The sequence below is a fragment of the Fopius arisanus genome, unplaced genomic scaffold (assembly GCF_000806365.1).
Source record: "Fopius arisanus strain USDA-PBARC FA_bdor unplaced genomic scaffold, ASM80636v1 scaffold00073, whole genome shotgun sequence".
Lineage (NCBI taxonomy): Eukaryota > Metazoa > Arthropoda > Insecta > Hymenoptera > Braconidae > Fopius > Fopius arisanus.
The window spans coordinates 663,258-680,167 of NW_011887812.1; the positions used below are offsets into that span (position 1 = coordinate 663,258).

Genomic DNA, 16,910 nt, shown 5'->3' on the forward strand with positions numbered 1-16,910 from the left:
GATGGTGAAATTGGACTGATTTATTGAAAGTGGAATTTAATATTCAATGAAGGTATTTACAGTAGTTAATATTTATGAAATTGAAAAAGGTATTTAGTATTTATGAAATTGCAGGAAAACTATTTATATAGGTTTTTGGACATCACAAGATCAATAATAATAAAAATAGATATTAAATGAATATAATTAAACTCAATAATTAACAATATAAATATAATAATTATATAAATGAATATCCAGTGACATTTATATAAATGATTTTTATTACGAAAAAAATGCGTACGTCACTCTGTAATATATCTGTACTGGCCTATTTCCTATCGCCGTCAATAATCTTCCCTTTCTATAGAAAAGTACCACTCATGAATTCATTACTAAAAGATTAACTCTACTTATCAACCAGATAATTTAATAAATCAATGAATCAATAATGTTGATTTGACTCAAAATGAAACTTTTCGACAATCGTCTTTCTTTCGCTTGTGTCGATCCGGCTACTTGTAAATGTTGGAGTTCCATTTCCGAGTCTCTCTTAATACTTCGACGGGCTACATATCAAATAGTTCCAAGATAAATCTATATCAGATGGGATGTGGAAAACGATCTACTACTCCCTTTTTAAATTTCATTCCATTTACCGCTATTTCCGATTAATGTTATAGTTTGTTGTTTATCCTTTATAATTAATGATGTACGAAGGAATTGGTTAAAATGCAATATTCCAATTTAACATGATTTTATATCCTTTTCTTATAGAAATGGACTGTAATTTTGGGACAAGCTCAAACTTCCTGGAAAAGAGCTTGAATACCTGTCCCGGAATCCTTGATAGCAGTGACAAGGCGTTCTGCTGCGTGGGGACAAATAGTATTCACTGCTGTGATGCACAAGAATTTGCACTGTCAACAGGGTACGAACTTTATGATAGCATTTATGATAAACATTACTTTCGAGACTATTTGAGTTTTTATTGACATAAACGTTGAGGATGTTGATACACATTTAGCGTTACACGGATTCTCCCAGCATGAGGATATTGAGTATCAGTCAAGAATCATTCAAATGAGTCCACAAAAAATGGTGTTCAAAATTATTATGAGAATTTGCTCCTGTGAAAGCTGAGTTTTCCGAAAAAATCTATATAAAATACCCAGTAGGTTCGCTATAGACCGTAGAGATTTCGAATAAAGTGGCTATGAATAAGAGACTTTTGAGTTTCATTAAATGGTAACCAATGGGAGCCTTGAATCCGTAGTTAAGTACGGCGGCTAACCGTGGTTAATTTATCCAAAAGCCATCTCCTAATGAGTAAAATCTAGTACCAATTAAATGGAGAGATGATTTACAAGAGTTACCCTTTTGTCAAAATATAAATTCGTCAGAAAAATACTTTTCAGACCTTATGACATACGTTGAGGCCCAAACACTGAACTGAGAAAGGCATAAATATTTTGTTTTGCCTCTAAAAATAATTTAACAAATACTCCTCTAAATAGTTGTCAGTTAAAGCATTTCTTAGAGAATAATCATTTAGAAAATCAAAGCTACAGAATATGCCGGAGATACGACACCAGACTGAAATTCCGTTGGTTGGTTCTCTTTGCGAAAGCAGAGATTCGTGGTAGTAAATTGCCTACAAACAAGCAAGTTTTAGGATGTTACTTTTATCCGAACTTTTATCATACAAGATATAGTACACTAAAACCTAAGGCTCACAAAGCGTTCCAATGTGTTGTACGGAAAACTGTTATTTTTTGAGAATATGCGGGGATTTCGACCATAAAACAGTGCCATTCAATCAACAAATTGGAGAAATTAGTATATTATAGAACAATCCTCGAATATGGTACCCTAAGAAATAACAATACAACTTTTAAGGTGAAAGGAATAGATTTCAAATGTTCATTGGACGACTTCCTTGATACCGCTCATGAAACCCAAGTCAGGAATTCAATGTCGAATGAAGCTGCACTAGCACTTTTGATTCGCTATTGACTCGTCGATATAAATTATAAATTTGGACTCATCTAATATTGACTTCAATTTGAAGAAGACATTTCCGAACTGCTGAGATGTATGGATGGTAGTAATAGCAGTGAAAAAGCGGCTAGCAGCTATGAAGTGAAACTGTAGCCCAAGAAACCCAGGAGAATAAAGGTCATAACTTCTGATATTATGGCCATTTCTGACCGTGCTAAAGTTAGTGGTCGCATGGCTGCACAAGTGTTGGCAGTGATTTTAATACTTGCAAATGGAACTTTGGAAGATGTACACCGGAGTACTTGTCACCCTAAGAAAATTGAACGATTTTCTTGTGCATTTTTCATCGAATCAAAATAATCTAAAATACCTACTGCTTATGGGGTGCTTTATACCAAATCACTGGAGAGGGCCAAACAATCATGCTTGATTGTAAATGAAGGGAATTTCGACCGATTGATGGTGATCCCTCATTTTCTCCAGTCAGACTGGTGGAGAGCACATGTCTTGACCTGCTCTAATCCTATCAGGTTGAAGAGACCAAGAATTACTATTTTCACCGATGCGTCCCTCACAGGCTGGGGAGCAGCCTGTGAAGGTAACACAGCTAGAGGGTTCTGGTCAGTAGAAGAGAGACGTTACAGCATTAACTATCTAGAGCTTTTAGCGATCCGCTTGGCTCTTTGTTGCTTCGCTCAAAATCTGTCGAATTGTGAGATTCTTCTTCGAGTGGACAATACTACAGCTATTGCCTATATTAATAACATGGGTGGTACTAGATTTCTTCCTCTCCACAACTTGTCACGAGAGGTGTGGCAATGGTGTGAAGCGAGATCAATCTGGCTGTTTGCCTCTTACATCCCCTCAAGAGAGAATCTTGCAGCAGATCATGTGTCCAGAATGTCAAAACATTTTCTGCGTATAGTACAAAGCACGCAGCTACTTCAGCAGCGGCTTTCAAAGGTGTTAGCCTAGATATCACTCGTAGTACAGTTGGTTGGTCGGAGAGATCTAACGTTTTGTACATTTCTATAACCCGCCTTGTGCTACGGATAGAAGTACTTTTGCTAGGGCAGTACTGAGTAGTCAGTAATTAATTTATATGGAGTTATTTTTCTCAAAAAATTGTTTGTACTTGTTGAATGACAGAGTCTTTATTATAATCAGTTATTCTCCCCATTCATGGCAGAATGAATGCTGGCTTTGTTATAAAATTAGATGAATAAATAAAAAATTGGTTCATTCTCTAAACATCTACTAGTATTTGAAATCTCGAAGACGAGGCTCTTCATATAATCACGATAGAACTTCACTTACAGGTAAGTTCGTTTGATCGTACAATTAAATTTGTTTATTAACTTGAGTCCAGGTTCTCGATAGTTTTCACTAGTCACTAATAATTATAGTTGAATCACACCCACAATTCACCAACGCTTACTACTAGTTCCCTTAATATGCAGGAAATTATTTACTCTCGGCTTAAGGATGTAGTATCCCCGAGCAGTTGTTAATTAATGTTCCCTAACATTATTCAGGAACATTCCGAATGTTTAATAAAAGATTACCTCCGAAACACTAGCCAAAGTCGGACCGATTCCAATAATATTTCCGCCAGGAAGTCGTAGCTCTTTCGTGAGCGGGTTTTTTCAGACTGCTTATTTTTGAGGAGGCTCTGCTATTTCTTCCTTCGAAAATTGGGAAATTGATTGAAGTGGGAGAGGTGGCGTGATTTCCACCTCTTTGATTTTAGGTTCATTGACTTGGCTCTACTTGCTAGAAAAATTCCAAGTTGCTGAATTTGGGGTTGCGATGGCCTTTGCGGAATGCAGCGTTGCACATTCCCCTGAGGTCAGTGGCGGGTAGTAAATTTGTTTTTGTGAATTGCCCAATTTGCTGTGGTGGTGGTTCATTGACTTGGCTCTTTTCATTGAATATTTAATTTAATTATGTCGCGGAATTGTTTTAAATAATCTGGACATTGCAATAGTAAATCAATTTCAACAAACAAATCAAGTATTAGTCCATTGTTAACCTTACTGACCACGAGTTTCCACCAACTATTGATAATCATAGGAATTATTTGCTTTCTAAATAGTCAATATTGTCCTCGTCCACTTTTTATAGGAATAAAACCATAACAATTTTCAGAAATTCATTTGTGACGTAAGGAGTCTGTCTAACGTCGTTTATTTTTGCTCTTTGGGCTTCTGAAAACGAAATGGTGGAATGGATCCGGTTGGTGATCCATCTCATCCCGGAAAAGTTAGCTAAGCAGTCTCACAGTGATACTGGAGTCCGGTTCTGTTGAAAAACTGTTTGAGGGTGTTGAGACAGCATCATTGGTGGTGTCAGAAGAGTTTTGGTGGAGAAACCTGTGAGAATGCTTAACTAAGCACTTTGGGGCAGAAGCCTCCCTCAGGCTTTTCTGTGCCTTAGATGAAGATCAGAGCCAGACCCCGGCGGTTGGACCTGGAAAGCAACAAACACGCGCATATACACACGCACACCCATACAACCGCGTTACGCTGAACCCACGGTGTGATATTGTGTATTCACCTTAGATCGACATTATCAATAGACTACTTATACATTATCATTGGTATTAAGTGCCTCCTCCTGGAATATTTGTTCCCATTCCAACATTGAGCGAGCACCCCGTGAGCTCATCCCGCAGAAGCTAGCTGAGACGAAGATCAACTTACCGAAAATCGAAAAAAATCCGAGAGTTTCTTCGGATGATCTTAGAACTATATATTTAGATTGTGCGGAAGGAAAAATTCGGTAAAAAATGTTTTCAGGGCAGGCTAAGGTACATAATACCTACAATACCTACATCATTTTACATTATGCTTGATTGCTTACAATAATTTGTTTTCTAATCTCAATTTATGATTTTGCACTTTTCTAGAGTTATCGGTGTTGTTGCTATAATCATCGCAGTCGTTGGAACTGTGTCAATAATCATCTTCTGCATCAGTTGCCTCTGCTGCTCTTGCTGCCCATGGTACAGAAGGCGTCACCGTGGTACCGTCTACGGAAGTGAGTACATCTCCCTTCAAACAATTAAACTTTCATTATAAGAATAATACCTGTGGCCGAGTGTTGTTAATGCTTTCAGTGTCCTTCAATTTCATACTACTATCTCGTTTAATCTCAAACGTAACAACTGACCTGATTCAACATTTTTTTCAGGACCCCCAATGGCTTGAATCCTCACTCCATCGAGTATCAACTCAAAATAAACATTAATTCTATCCAATATTTTTTGCTTTCGTACTGTTATAATATAACGAAAATGACATTAACTCATAATTCTTAATTGTGAAGTTTGATTTTTATAGCTTTGTCAATACATTCCGGTAATATTAAGATGCTTTTTCGTAAATAGAACGAAACAGTCGTTGTCTACGGGTAGATAAATGGTCGTTTCATGTATTCATTTGAAGGGTCGTTTTTTCACGAAAAATATTCGTGGAATTCGTAAAGGAGATATTTAATTTGATAATTTGATAATTAATGTAGATATTAAATCGATCTCAAGGTCGTCTTTTCAATAATACCTTCAGTTTTCCATTCAATTCGCATAACATCAATGTTATATTCACTGCTTTTTTTCGTAAATTAGGCATTTCATTGCATAATATTCAAGAGGTCTCATAGAGGGCAAAATTTTCGACAAAAACAGCACTCCTACCGCAAACTCAAACTTAAATTGAATCATTGGAAATCCGATCAGTTTCTCAAAACGCGCCTAAGCTTCCGCTTTTTATCATTTCTCATTTATCTTATACCTCGATAATTTCAAGAGAAAATTTATCACAAAAAGTATGATTCGACATGTCCTGCGAAGATAATTTGTTACCTAGATAATTTCACGTTTAACAAAATGCAACGAATTCATTGATTTCATTTACGATTGATTACGTCGTATCACTTCATTACTGAATTCATTAGTTGGCGTCTCTTCAATGGGGATCAGTGTGTCACGAAGTGCTTGTGTGTCTACGTAAATGGATGAAAAATCAAACACTACGATTTTCAATATACACTGTACAAAAATGAAAAAAAAACAAAGACAAAAACAAATCGACACACAAACTATTGATAATATTATGTCAATCTTAGTTAACACATTAGAGGCCCAAATGTTACTATGGAAAATAATTATTCACGTTGAGTATTTAAGTTAAACAGAAAGAGAGCCAATAAAATGGTGATCAGTACCTCATTTACCTGGTGCATCAATTGTTGTGCACCAGCTTACAACAATGAAACATTTCTCTGAAATATATATTTTTAAAATAACAAAATATTTTTTGTATGCTCAATTATATAATCTCATGATGACATGTTTGCTTAATAAAAAATAATTGACAGCAACTGAGTTGTGACATGATATCTAATACCCTTGACACATTTTTCTGCTATTCGATGAGTTATTATTTCAGTTTCCATTATGCTTTTCATTGAATTTTTTACAGTGTTTATCGTTAGGGCAAGAATTAATAGGCATTTTCTTCCAGAAGTGCAGACCCCCGCAGTCATCACCGTAATGCAACCTACCACTATTCCAACTCCACAGGCGCAACTGTATCCCACGGTAGCACCAGGTAATCAGATATTTGGCATTTCAAAAGCAGAGTAGATGAAGCAAACAGTTGACTTAGTGAGGACAATACTATTTATATTCCAAAATTATCACGGAGCGCATTGTCAACTTTTTTTTTAACCGCAAGATATAACTAATCCCGATCATTTAACAGCAATTTTCAAAAATCAATGATCTCATAAACATTTCCATTCTTCTTACTCCCCACCGGCATAGTTCGGCACAGTTTCAAACATTACTTTTTATTCTTATTTATGCAAGTAAATTATAAATTTGAGTAAGTTCATTAATTTATTCCTGCCGAGACTAGTCCATTTGATTTTCTTAAGATCAGACAAGTTAGTTCTAGTAGCAATTCATGATGATGAGAAACTAAAATATAGTGAAAATTGCTGAGCATCTTTAATATAATGATTTCTTCGTGTCATTAATAATTTTGATTTTTTTATTTAAATGTGTAGTTTCATCACTGCCAGCTCAGCCACCTCCCTACACACAGGAAGTGTATACAAAACAGGCTCCATACAACCCAAGTTATCAGCCATAAATTTATTGGGAATAAATTTTTCCTCATACACTTTCATTTTCTTATTCGCGTCGCAGTGATATCGGTCCATACGACACCAATGAATCATTGCAGTTATGCGAAAGCCTGAGTCAACCTTCAATTATCAGTTTCAGCAACTTTTCAGTTTCGACTCTATGATGTCATCATCACTCGCATTGATGTCTTCCTTGAAGATATTACTTTTTATGTAAACGAATTAAAATATGAAATGAAGAAAGTAAATCCATAAAACGTCCACGACTAATGGGCGCTGAAATTCTTCATTCACTTTTTCGTTGTAATTTATTGTGCTCAATAATCGAATCTGTGACTGATTACCCATAGAAAATGGGATCACTTTAGAAATTTCATGCATTAATTTTTTTATTTCAAGATTTCTGATGCTTCTTGGTTTTGAAGCGAATATAAGGAAATTCTTCTCCCGCGTTGTCTCATCGTGATTTATGCTGAAAAAAATTATTAACAAAGTATATCAAGAAACAGCGCAAAACTGGGCGTTTCAATGAATCATTATTTGTTAACGGGCCGTTAGCAGTGAGCGAAAATTCTCGAAATCTACCATGTAACTCAGGTGGCTCTCTAAAGAAACAATCCAATTTCCAATCTTTGTCTAGGAATTATTCATTAAAACCCCACTTTAGTCATGAAGATAATTAAGTATCAACATTGATTCCCATTTAATCCCATCCGATTAAAATTCAGAGATGCTGCTCTGTTTCTCTCATGGGGAAGTATTATTTTTGATAAATATGAAAATGTTAAAACTATTTTTGATAGGTTCAGTCGTCATTCCTATTTCGAGAATTTTTCAGATAAAATTAAACAGAAACGAATTGAAAAATATTTTCAACTAGAACAGAATGATTATAAATTATGATTTTTATCATCGCCTTCGCCATTTTTATATATGTAATTGTTACGAGAGAAAATTGGCATTCGATTTATGTGAAAATATCTTCAAATATATTTAATAATCATTCAACTATTGGTACAATTTTGTTTTATAAATAATTTCCTAGGCTCTAGTAATATCTAACAGACACCTAGAGCCACATAATCAATTCCCTTATCCATATGGTGTAGTAGGTAACTGAGATAAAAATGGCATTTCCATTTAGTCTATCCCGGTTCCTGGCTCAATCAGTGAAATAATGGTTTACTGTTAAAACATTCACAAACAAATCCTCGAGCTCTTCGCGTATATTTAATTTTCAGTGATTATATCTAATGAGCAATTATCGAGTTGTCGGAAGATCCACAGGATTCACAACAAAGAGTAATATAGTAATATCATGTATATTGAAAACGAATTTGTCGAAACAATTTTATCTTAAAATTATTTTCAACGTTGTTAATTGATTGCAATTCCCTGTAAATTCACACAGCGTTGCCGCAAATCAAATCAATCCATCGAGCGAAAAATGAGTTTTTCTGGAAATAATGTTCTTGGATCAATCACAGACTGATAGATTTCACTTTAAACCATTTTTTAGAAAAAATTTGCCAAAATTCCTTACAATTTTCATATTGCTTCAATCCCTTATTAATGATAATGAACACAGATTCTTAATGATTTTCTAGATTTTCCGACTTTAAAGAATCTCAATGTTGTGATGATTAAAAATTTGAAAATAAAAAATTAACGTACCATTTTCATCCCTTTTCTAAGTTACAGAACAATTCCTTCGATGTGTCCTCGTGATATTACGCGATCTCAAGATATGTACTAAAATGAACTAGAACATGAAAACCAATATTACCATTTACATTTTCGCTATGGATTTGAACCCATTCATTTATCGATGTGTCCCCTTTAAATCTATTCCTCATCGAACATTGATTGAATCAAATAAACACAGACAAGAAAAACTGTTGAGAAACGATCAATTTGTTGCTATCAATTCTTTACGTATTTCTCTTCAAATGCTTTAAAATCTCTGATATTTTTTCAGTACAAACTTGTGAAAAAATGTTCGGTTATGGTCTCTAATCACTGCGTTTTTCTTCAATAGACAGATAAAAACACAAACATTTTATACTCATTTTATATACTGATAATTCTGGTCTTAAATATCTCGAAATTCGTCATAAAATGTTCTGTTCTGTTCGGTCAATATCTTATCCGTTCACTGCTGATTGGATTTCTCCACGTACTTCAATACTACATTGAAAGAAAAAATTGAGGATTTTTCTCATAATAATACCATCAAATTTCGTATCCATCTCGACGACAGTGTTTGTCATTGTGAGGTCAGTCCTCTGCATTTAGTTTTATAGTTGTAATTCTCCATTACGAGCAATACCAGGGCCACAATTACCACTCAACGATTAAATTGCACAAATGAAATTGAGCAACAATGCAGTGGTTTTCGTGTTTGTTTGTTTGTTTTTTTTTTTTAAGAAATACTGCAACTCTGTGAGTTAGGCTCTTTTTCTATCATACTGAGATTCCCGTAGCTCCCCCTGAATCCACTCTCCTCCTCGAATATGTCCCCTCGTTCTTCCTCTAGGGTTGTAGTTGCAGTGCTAGCATGACTGGCGGATGATCTCCTGGATCTGCTGATGTTGCCCCTTTGATTGCTAGCAAATGAAGGAGCAGGACTGGGAGCAGGACTAACTGGCACCTCCTGATGGTTTTCTTGGAGATGGTGGACTTGCTGTTGCTGCTTCATCACAATTAGACGATTTAACAGGGAAGTCTGTGGCTGAAGTCCCGAGGTAAAATTCCTGTAGCCGAGACATTCCGAATTTGACCATTTTGTCAGCATGAGAATTCCATCTCTGAGGTTAATGATACTCTCGAGTGTTTGCATGGGAGCATGTGCTGCTCTTATACTTCTCGCCATGGCTGAGACATCCCGGAGAATAGTAGCAAGCACTGCAGCCCATCCAACGCATCCAGCTTCAAGAAACAGTTGGAGTAAGTACCTCAGCTGTACCTCAGCTCTGCTACTTGATCCACACAGAGAAGTATTTTGTACCTCAGTGGGTTCTTCAGGATCAACCCAGCAAACCGTACCCACCATAGACTCCACATCATCTCTCCAATTGGTCGATGTGTCACTAAGAACGCTAGTAGCATCCTGAAGCATTCTTGGTGTCAACTTTGCCTCGGCAACTGGGAATTGAGTCTCGAGACTCGCCACAGGTGACACTAGACTTCCATAAGGAGGACTGGAGCTGGGCAAGCTCGTGTATCCACTATCAGGTGGAAGATCCACGAAATTTTGCGCGGGCTCTGGACTTTGTCCCTCAGGCATTTCCAAGCTCACTGATCTCGATCTCAACGACGCATGACTCGCCTTACGGAATTTCTGGAGATTTGACAGTGAAACCGTGGGATAAGGGAACGAGAAATCCTCATGGACAGCTTTCAGGGCAATTACGAAATCATCAATTCTTGCTGCACGCTCTCTCTCCCTCGCCAACCACGTTACCAGGTGAAAATCGAGTCTAGCTGCAAATCTACCTAGATCGGCGAGTCTTCTAGCGGTTAGTAATCTTCTAGCATGTCTCTGGAGGATTACGTCAATGAAAAACTCCTCAGCGGATCCCTCTTTGCTCTCATTTTTCTCTGCTTTAACACTGGGAAGGGACTTCTTCCTCCGCATCACTGCATTCCTGGTCTTCTCGAGCATCGACGCTCCTGGAGATGGATCTTTTGATGACCCATCATACTGTACTTTTGGCGTCACAGTGGTACTGTAACTCCTGCTCCTGGATACCTGCATGGTGCCAAGAACTAAGGAAAGATCTTCTTCATGAGGTGAAACTGGAGGGGTTGGAGGCGGTCCCGCCAATTTCGCAGATCCTCCCCAAGAGTTTCTAGGAGAATCTACATCGTTCGGATCTATGGCACGCAGGAATCGTACCAAGTCCCTACTTAGTTCCCACCTTCCTTGCTCCAATGCTGCATCGAGTAGCAACGTTGCATGCTGGCGACTAACTGTTGAAGGTTCCAAGTTTTGAAGAATTATCAAATAACTCGCAGCCGTATCCAGCTGCTGCCTCTGCAAGCAGTCTTGCAGAAGCTTCTTTGGTGGTCCAGCAACCGAGAAAAGATAAGGCCAAAGTGCTATTTCTGTTTTCCTGGCACACTGAACAACAGCTCTGGCCCACACTCCAGGAAACTCTCTGATAAATTCCACCACTGAGGGTAACTGAGCATCGGGCAAAGGTTCTTTACTGGTGGCCTCTTCCTCTAGGACCTCGTGGAGAAGCAGTTCCAGAGAATGAGGAAAGTAAGGAAGAGCGGCGCATGACCTGGCAATTTCCCAAGCGTGATATCCAAGATTTCTATGGATTAATTGACGTAAAATCTGATGGAGGTATACTTGAGATGTCAATTCTAGAAGAGAGAAGGGGAGTGAAAAAGGAGAATTGGTGTCTGATGTGTACAGAACTGTGTCGTTTTCAGCCCCAAGGAGAATAGCATCCTCAAAGAGGATTGCTAAAGGATAGATGCGCAAGTGAAAAGGGAGCATAATTCGTTTGGACATGAAGGTGTGAGCATTGTCCTGATGATTGCGTGGGAAAAGAGGTAGCCAAACACGCATCCCATGGGCCCCACAGAACAGCCAGAGAGCCTCGGTGAGATGTGGTTTGTCACGCCGAGAGCGAGCGGGCACCCAAACGTTTTCCACACAGGAGGCCAACACATTCGGAGGAGAGCACGTGAAAAGAACATCAGGGTTATCTGTGCAGTGCTCTCGTTGCACCATCAAGAGACGTCCAGACACATTTAATAGGAGACTCTCCGGATGAGGATGACTCCCTGCTGTCTCTGCACGGATTGTAGTCAATGTTGCACTAACTACACAAGCTGGATGCACGCAGAGACCGGAAATGTCAACTGTTTGGGTTCGAGTTAATTCAATGCTTCCAGAACCTGAAAATTTTAGTCAACCAAAGATTAATAAACATAATAATAAAAAAAGACTCAAAAGTTCACTAGGTTTTGCTATTCAATTTTTCCATGCAATCGGTTTAAAATGATTTCTGAGCAAATTTGATATTTTTAGCAATCAATCTCTCGAGACAGCTCTTGTCGACATTTGTCAGGGTGGTATTCGTCTTTATTCAATCCAATGTAAATCTTCAAATAAAAAACTCATTTTTTAATTATTTACCTTCTTCTCCTTGTAGAGCCATATCAAAAATACTGATTTGTCCATTAGCACAGAAGGTGAGGAGTCTCGCCTTCATAGTATTTAAAAGCAACACTTGGGAAGGCATTCTAAACGTTTTGACGTAGTTATTATCCAGCCTCGTATCCCTCGGATAAATTCGGATTTCATCTTTGTCCTCGAGTAATGAATAACTACTAGCGATCATGAATCCTCGATGCCACAGCAGTCCTCCAGTGACGATAAAGTCCTTCTCCTGAGTTTCATTTCCAAACAGCTTCCACTTCCTGGATTGCAACGAGTAATGAGCCAGACCAGTTCTGCCGGCGACGGCTATGCTCAACCCCTCATTATCTATTGCAGTATACTATATATGCGATTGAAAGTATCATCAAGCAGTCTCTTTGCATGAAAAAAAATTCAGTACATGCCTTTAGTTAATTTAATATACAACACTCACTCTAATTGGCCAGTTGGAACCTGTGTAGGTACTGGGAATTGGAACCACGAGCCACTGTTTTGATCCAGCTAAAGTTTGTGATGATGAATCGTTTGGCATGTCATTGGTCAGATGAAAGCCAGGGGTGTCCGCCGATACACCACCTAAATTCAGGTACAAGCGATCCTCTCCTTGAAGATACAAATGTCCATGTCCCTAACAACAATCAGAGCTAATTTTGATTAAAAAAATCCACTGTAATGGACTAAAAAACGAAAAACTTTATAAACAAAAATTATTTGATCCATCAAAATATTTAGTTGCAGGAGAAAATTTTAAAAATCTAGTCCAGAAGCGGTGGAATTGGACTGATTGAACTTTCTGTACTCCGGATGGAACGTTGTTAGACCAACTGTATTACTGATGAAAATTACCATTGAGTACAGATACCAGTCGTTGGTCATGGATATTAAATAACCCATCGAACTCTGTTTATATTGAGAATAATCTGATTACCTTCTTCATACCATTAATTTTATAACTGAATTAAACTTCTTTAGCGGTATTTTCAGTGGGAATTCATTGATCCAATAATTTGAGGTAAATAATTTCCTGGCTTTCTTACCATACATGGATTGACAGTCAAAGGGCTTTTCACGAAGTCGAGCTGCACTACAGACTTCCTTCCATAATCTCCCTCCACATTTCCATTCTCTCCTCCATTACACCCGCGAGGTGATTCTCTAAGCATCCACAGCCTGTACCCCTCAGCACTCCACTCCATAGTCCTGATCTTCAGAGGATTATCTCTTCCCAAGTCCACATGCAATCCATAGTCCCACTTGAGGGTACATAAAAGCAAAGCCCCAAATGTGCTCCAAATAGCCAATCCGCCACTCTCCCAAGCCAATGCAATAGCACAACTATCAGGTGTCCATCTGATACATTTAACCCTTCCCGGTTTGCCTGGATAGTCCTTCGAGGACAAGTTGAGCACATGTGACACCTCAAGAGCTCCAGTCGTCTCATCGACATAATAAACAACCCCCTCTCCATTTTCCCTACCAAATGCAATGAGTCTGTATTTATGATTGACAGCAGCACAAGTCGCATCCTCGAGATATCTAGCCCAGATTCCCTGCACTTGATTCGGATCGAACTTGAGTGATTGCGCTGTTAAAAATGCAGCCTTTCCATTGCTAAGAACAATGGCAAATCCTCCCACCAGTGGAGAGTATTCGATATCACTGACATGAACGTTATTCTCAGTGATTGGTAGAGCAGGAGTTGAGACTTGTTGATCGATGCTGAAGGGAATTCTTCTGAGATCGAGAGAGTAATCACGATTGGCGGTACCTTCCCAACGTTGTCTGACGATGTGACTCGTTTTCGTGGCTATCATCAGTTCATCCCTGATGCAAACTAGTGAACTGATTCCTCCATCGATCCACACTGGCATTACGAAGACGAGAATCAAAGAAGGTATTACTTCCTTGATAAAGAGCTCTGCTGAATCTCTACGGAGGCTTGTAACAGGAGAGTCCTTCTGCTCGTAGAGACCTCGGGATTCTCCAGCAGTATCTGACAAACGGTAGAATAGAAGATAACTGTCCGAGGTGGTCACCACCAGCATAGATGAGTCTGGTCTCCATTGGACTAGGCTATTTTCTCCGTATTTATCTATGCAATCGTCAGTTCTTCTGCTGAAGACGATGGGCACGCAGGGTTTACAATACCAGATGGCTAAAGACGAGCGGGTTACAATGGCGAAAAGAATCTTGTCGCGATTGCAAGTGATTGCAATAATGGAGGATGTACAAGAGGTATTCAGAACTCGCGGCCAACCAATTGGAAAAAACATTTTTTGCAAAGTGTAATTGAGTCTATTGGATTTGTTGATCACATCATGAGAGAGGTTAGACTGGGCGGTACCTCAATAAATAGATATTCTGATAATTTCCATGTTTGAGAACATTTTTTGAATATTTGAAGGGACTAATTGACGTATGAGGAAGATACTGATTGAGGCTTCCTTTGGGAATTTTATAGTTGAGTGAAGGTATGAAAATTCTACAGACGAAAACACACACACACACAACTTGGTAGAGCAGTATAACACTGCAGCCACTGAGCCTAGCCCCCCCAACCACCCCGCCGCTGCGACGCAGTCGCCACAACCAACACGATACAGCCACTGTTTTTAGGAGAGGCTCAGAAGCTATTTGAAAAATCAATTTCCACCATATTCGCCATAACATGACAAACAATGAAACAATATTTATAATTATTTGCTATGCATTACTCAAACAATTATTTTTTTTAACAAGCCTTTTTTTAACATTTAAGAGAAAAGTAATGTAATCGAGGTAGAACTCAACAGTACACAATGGTAAAATAAAATTACTTTCTGAAAATGAATGCACATTTTCATAAATCAAATATAGTTTTGCAGTAATGATGAACAGGTTGGCGCAAATTGTTGGGTATTGTGGCTCTGAAGATGACGCTTCAATCGCTTTGAAGGCCGTTGCTAGTGAGAAATGAATAAAACCGCGAAAATTCGAATGTACTAATTGTCTATAATATTCACAAAAGGACTATGCCAAAACATTTACAGATTAACGGTTGACAACATGAAAGGCAAGGTTATGATTTTAGATTGAACTCTCGCAAAGCTCCTTTTGCATAATAATCAAATTTCCGCAACGATTTTCCCTACAAATTAATACCAGTTCCATAAGCATTTCCATCCGATTGCCTATGGCAGAGGTGGGCAACCTCAGCTCTCGGAGCTACTCCAGCTCCCGACTTCCATTAAAAGCGAAATTGTCCCAAGTCATAAAGTTTATGGCTGCACCCTCTTCGGGCCCATGATGCCCTGCGCGTGGTAAGAGTAGTGGGGATATTCGACAGAAACTTGGTGGTGGAAAAAGTGAAATAGAAAAATTTTCTATTTCTCTAATAGAAATATTTTTTGTATTATTGCTTTTTTTGTTGTTATATGCTTTTGACTGGTTATTGGGTGCTTTTAATGGATTGCATAATGAAAAATTGTGTACCTTTAATACATTTCTTGAAGTGGAAATATTTTTCTCGGAAAACAGTAATTAAATACTATCATGTTGTTAATAAAACCTGACTTGACATTAATTTTCAAACTTTTGATTTCTGTATTTCCCGCTCTCGATGCCAAATTAAAATTCATAAATTTCTCATAATCAAAAAAATTATCGGCATCCTTTAATCTTTAATTGACGCTGAAATATTTCTTTCACAAGTTCACGAGCATCTCACTTTCATTTCCAATGAATATTGAATCCAAACCATAATCTCTTAATTCCATTTTTTTAAACTAAAAAGAATATGTACAAACACGTGCATAAAAATTCAAACCATTTTGCCCTCACATTTCAATCACGCGCATGCGCTATCGCTCAATGTTACCCCCATCACTCAAATATACGACAATCCTTGTAATCACGTTACGTCCCTTATAATTAAAACCTCAATAATTTTATGGCTACAGCTCCGAGCCTACCTGTGGTTCCCCACGTTGCAATAATCAGTTTCGAAGAACAATATGCTACAAATTTAGTTTCTTAATAAAATTTCAAATTGTAGGAAAGAAAGCACTCAGAAGAAAGTGCATCAGAAAACTTTGTTCCCTGATAATGTAGATTAATATCGATTTTCAGGGCCGATATAAGTGTATAGTGGCTTTTCTACAAAAGAGTGAGATTGTATTTGGTTCCATTACTGAATCAACTACATGATATCAAATAAAACCCTACAAACTCTTCCCATCATGTAGTAGTGAAATATATCTGTTTTGACCAGCTTTGTTTTTTCGAAATATGTTATGTGAAAGTATTGTGCTAACTAAAACGGATTGCTTGTGATTCTACTCATTTCCAAGATAGACAGCAGATAACTTGATAAAAAACTAGAATTTGCTTTAATTTTCATCGGAATAGTTATCAATCTTACTTACGGGAAACAGCGATAATTCTCCTATCAAAATTGTGTAAAAATCTTACTACTGGTATTTTAATTAATGTCAAAAACTGTACAGGTTATCAGAATAATACATGATATACGTAATAAGACAGCTAATCTTTTCATGATTCTGTAATTTATTGTATTATTAATGTGATTACTATTCCATTTATCAAAGTTTATATAGCGGAC

General features: G+C 37.7%; 2 protein-coding genes across 3 annotated transcripts in view; one reads left to right on the top strand and one right to left on the bottom strand.

Moving 5' to 3' along the window:
- The window catches only part of LOC105269700 (protein shisa-4), an 11,300-nt gene extending 3,926 nt beyond the window's left edge, over positions 1–7,374 (top strand). The window contains exons 2-5 of one of the 2 annotated variants that reach the window (XM_011310156.1): positions 757–910; positions 4,889–5,019; positions 6,504–6,590; positions 7,051–7,374. In XM_011310156.1, the coding sequence (XP_011308458.1) occupies positions 757–910; positions 4,889–5,019; positions 6,504–6,590; positions 7,051–7,136 (458 nt within the window). In that variant the 3' untranslated portion in view covers positions 7,137–7,374. Of the gene's footprint in view, positions 1–756; positions 911–4,888; positions 5,020–5,172; positions 6,361–6,503; positions 6,591–7,050 lie in introns of those variants that run through there. The other variant, XM_011310157.1, reaches the window with a different exon arrangement.
- Positions 7,375–8,109: 735 nt separating this feature from the next.
- On the bottom strand, positions 8,110–15,036 carry Rich (Guanine nucleotide exchange factor subunit Rich). The gene is made up of 4 exons (XM_011310158.1): positions 13,348–15,036; positions 12,744–12,938; positions 12,287–12,650; positions 8,110–12,045 (listed from the first exon to the last, which is right to left on the bottom strand). Exons 1-4 carry the CDS (start codon positions 14,581–14,583, stop codon positions 9,554–9,556), a joined length of 4,287 nt encoding a protein of 1,428 aa, XP_011308460.1. The 5' UTR covers positions 14,584–15,036; the 3' UTR covers positions 8,110–9,553.
- Positions 15,037–16,910: the final 1,874 nt, after the last annotated feature.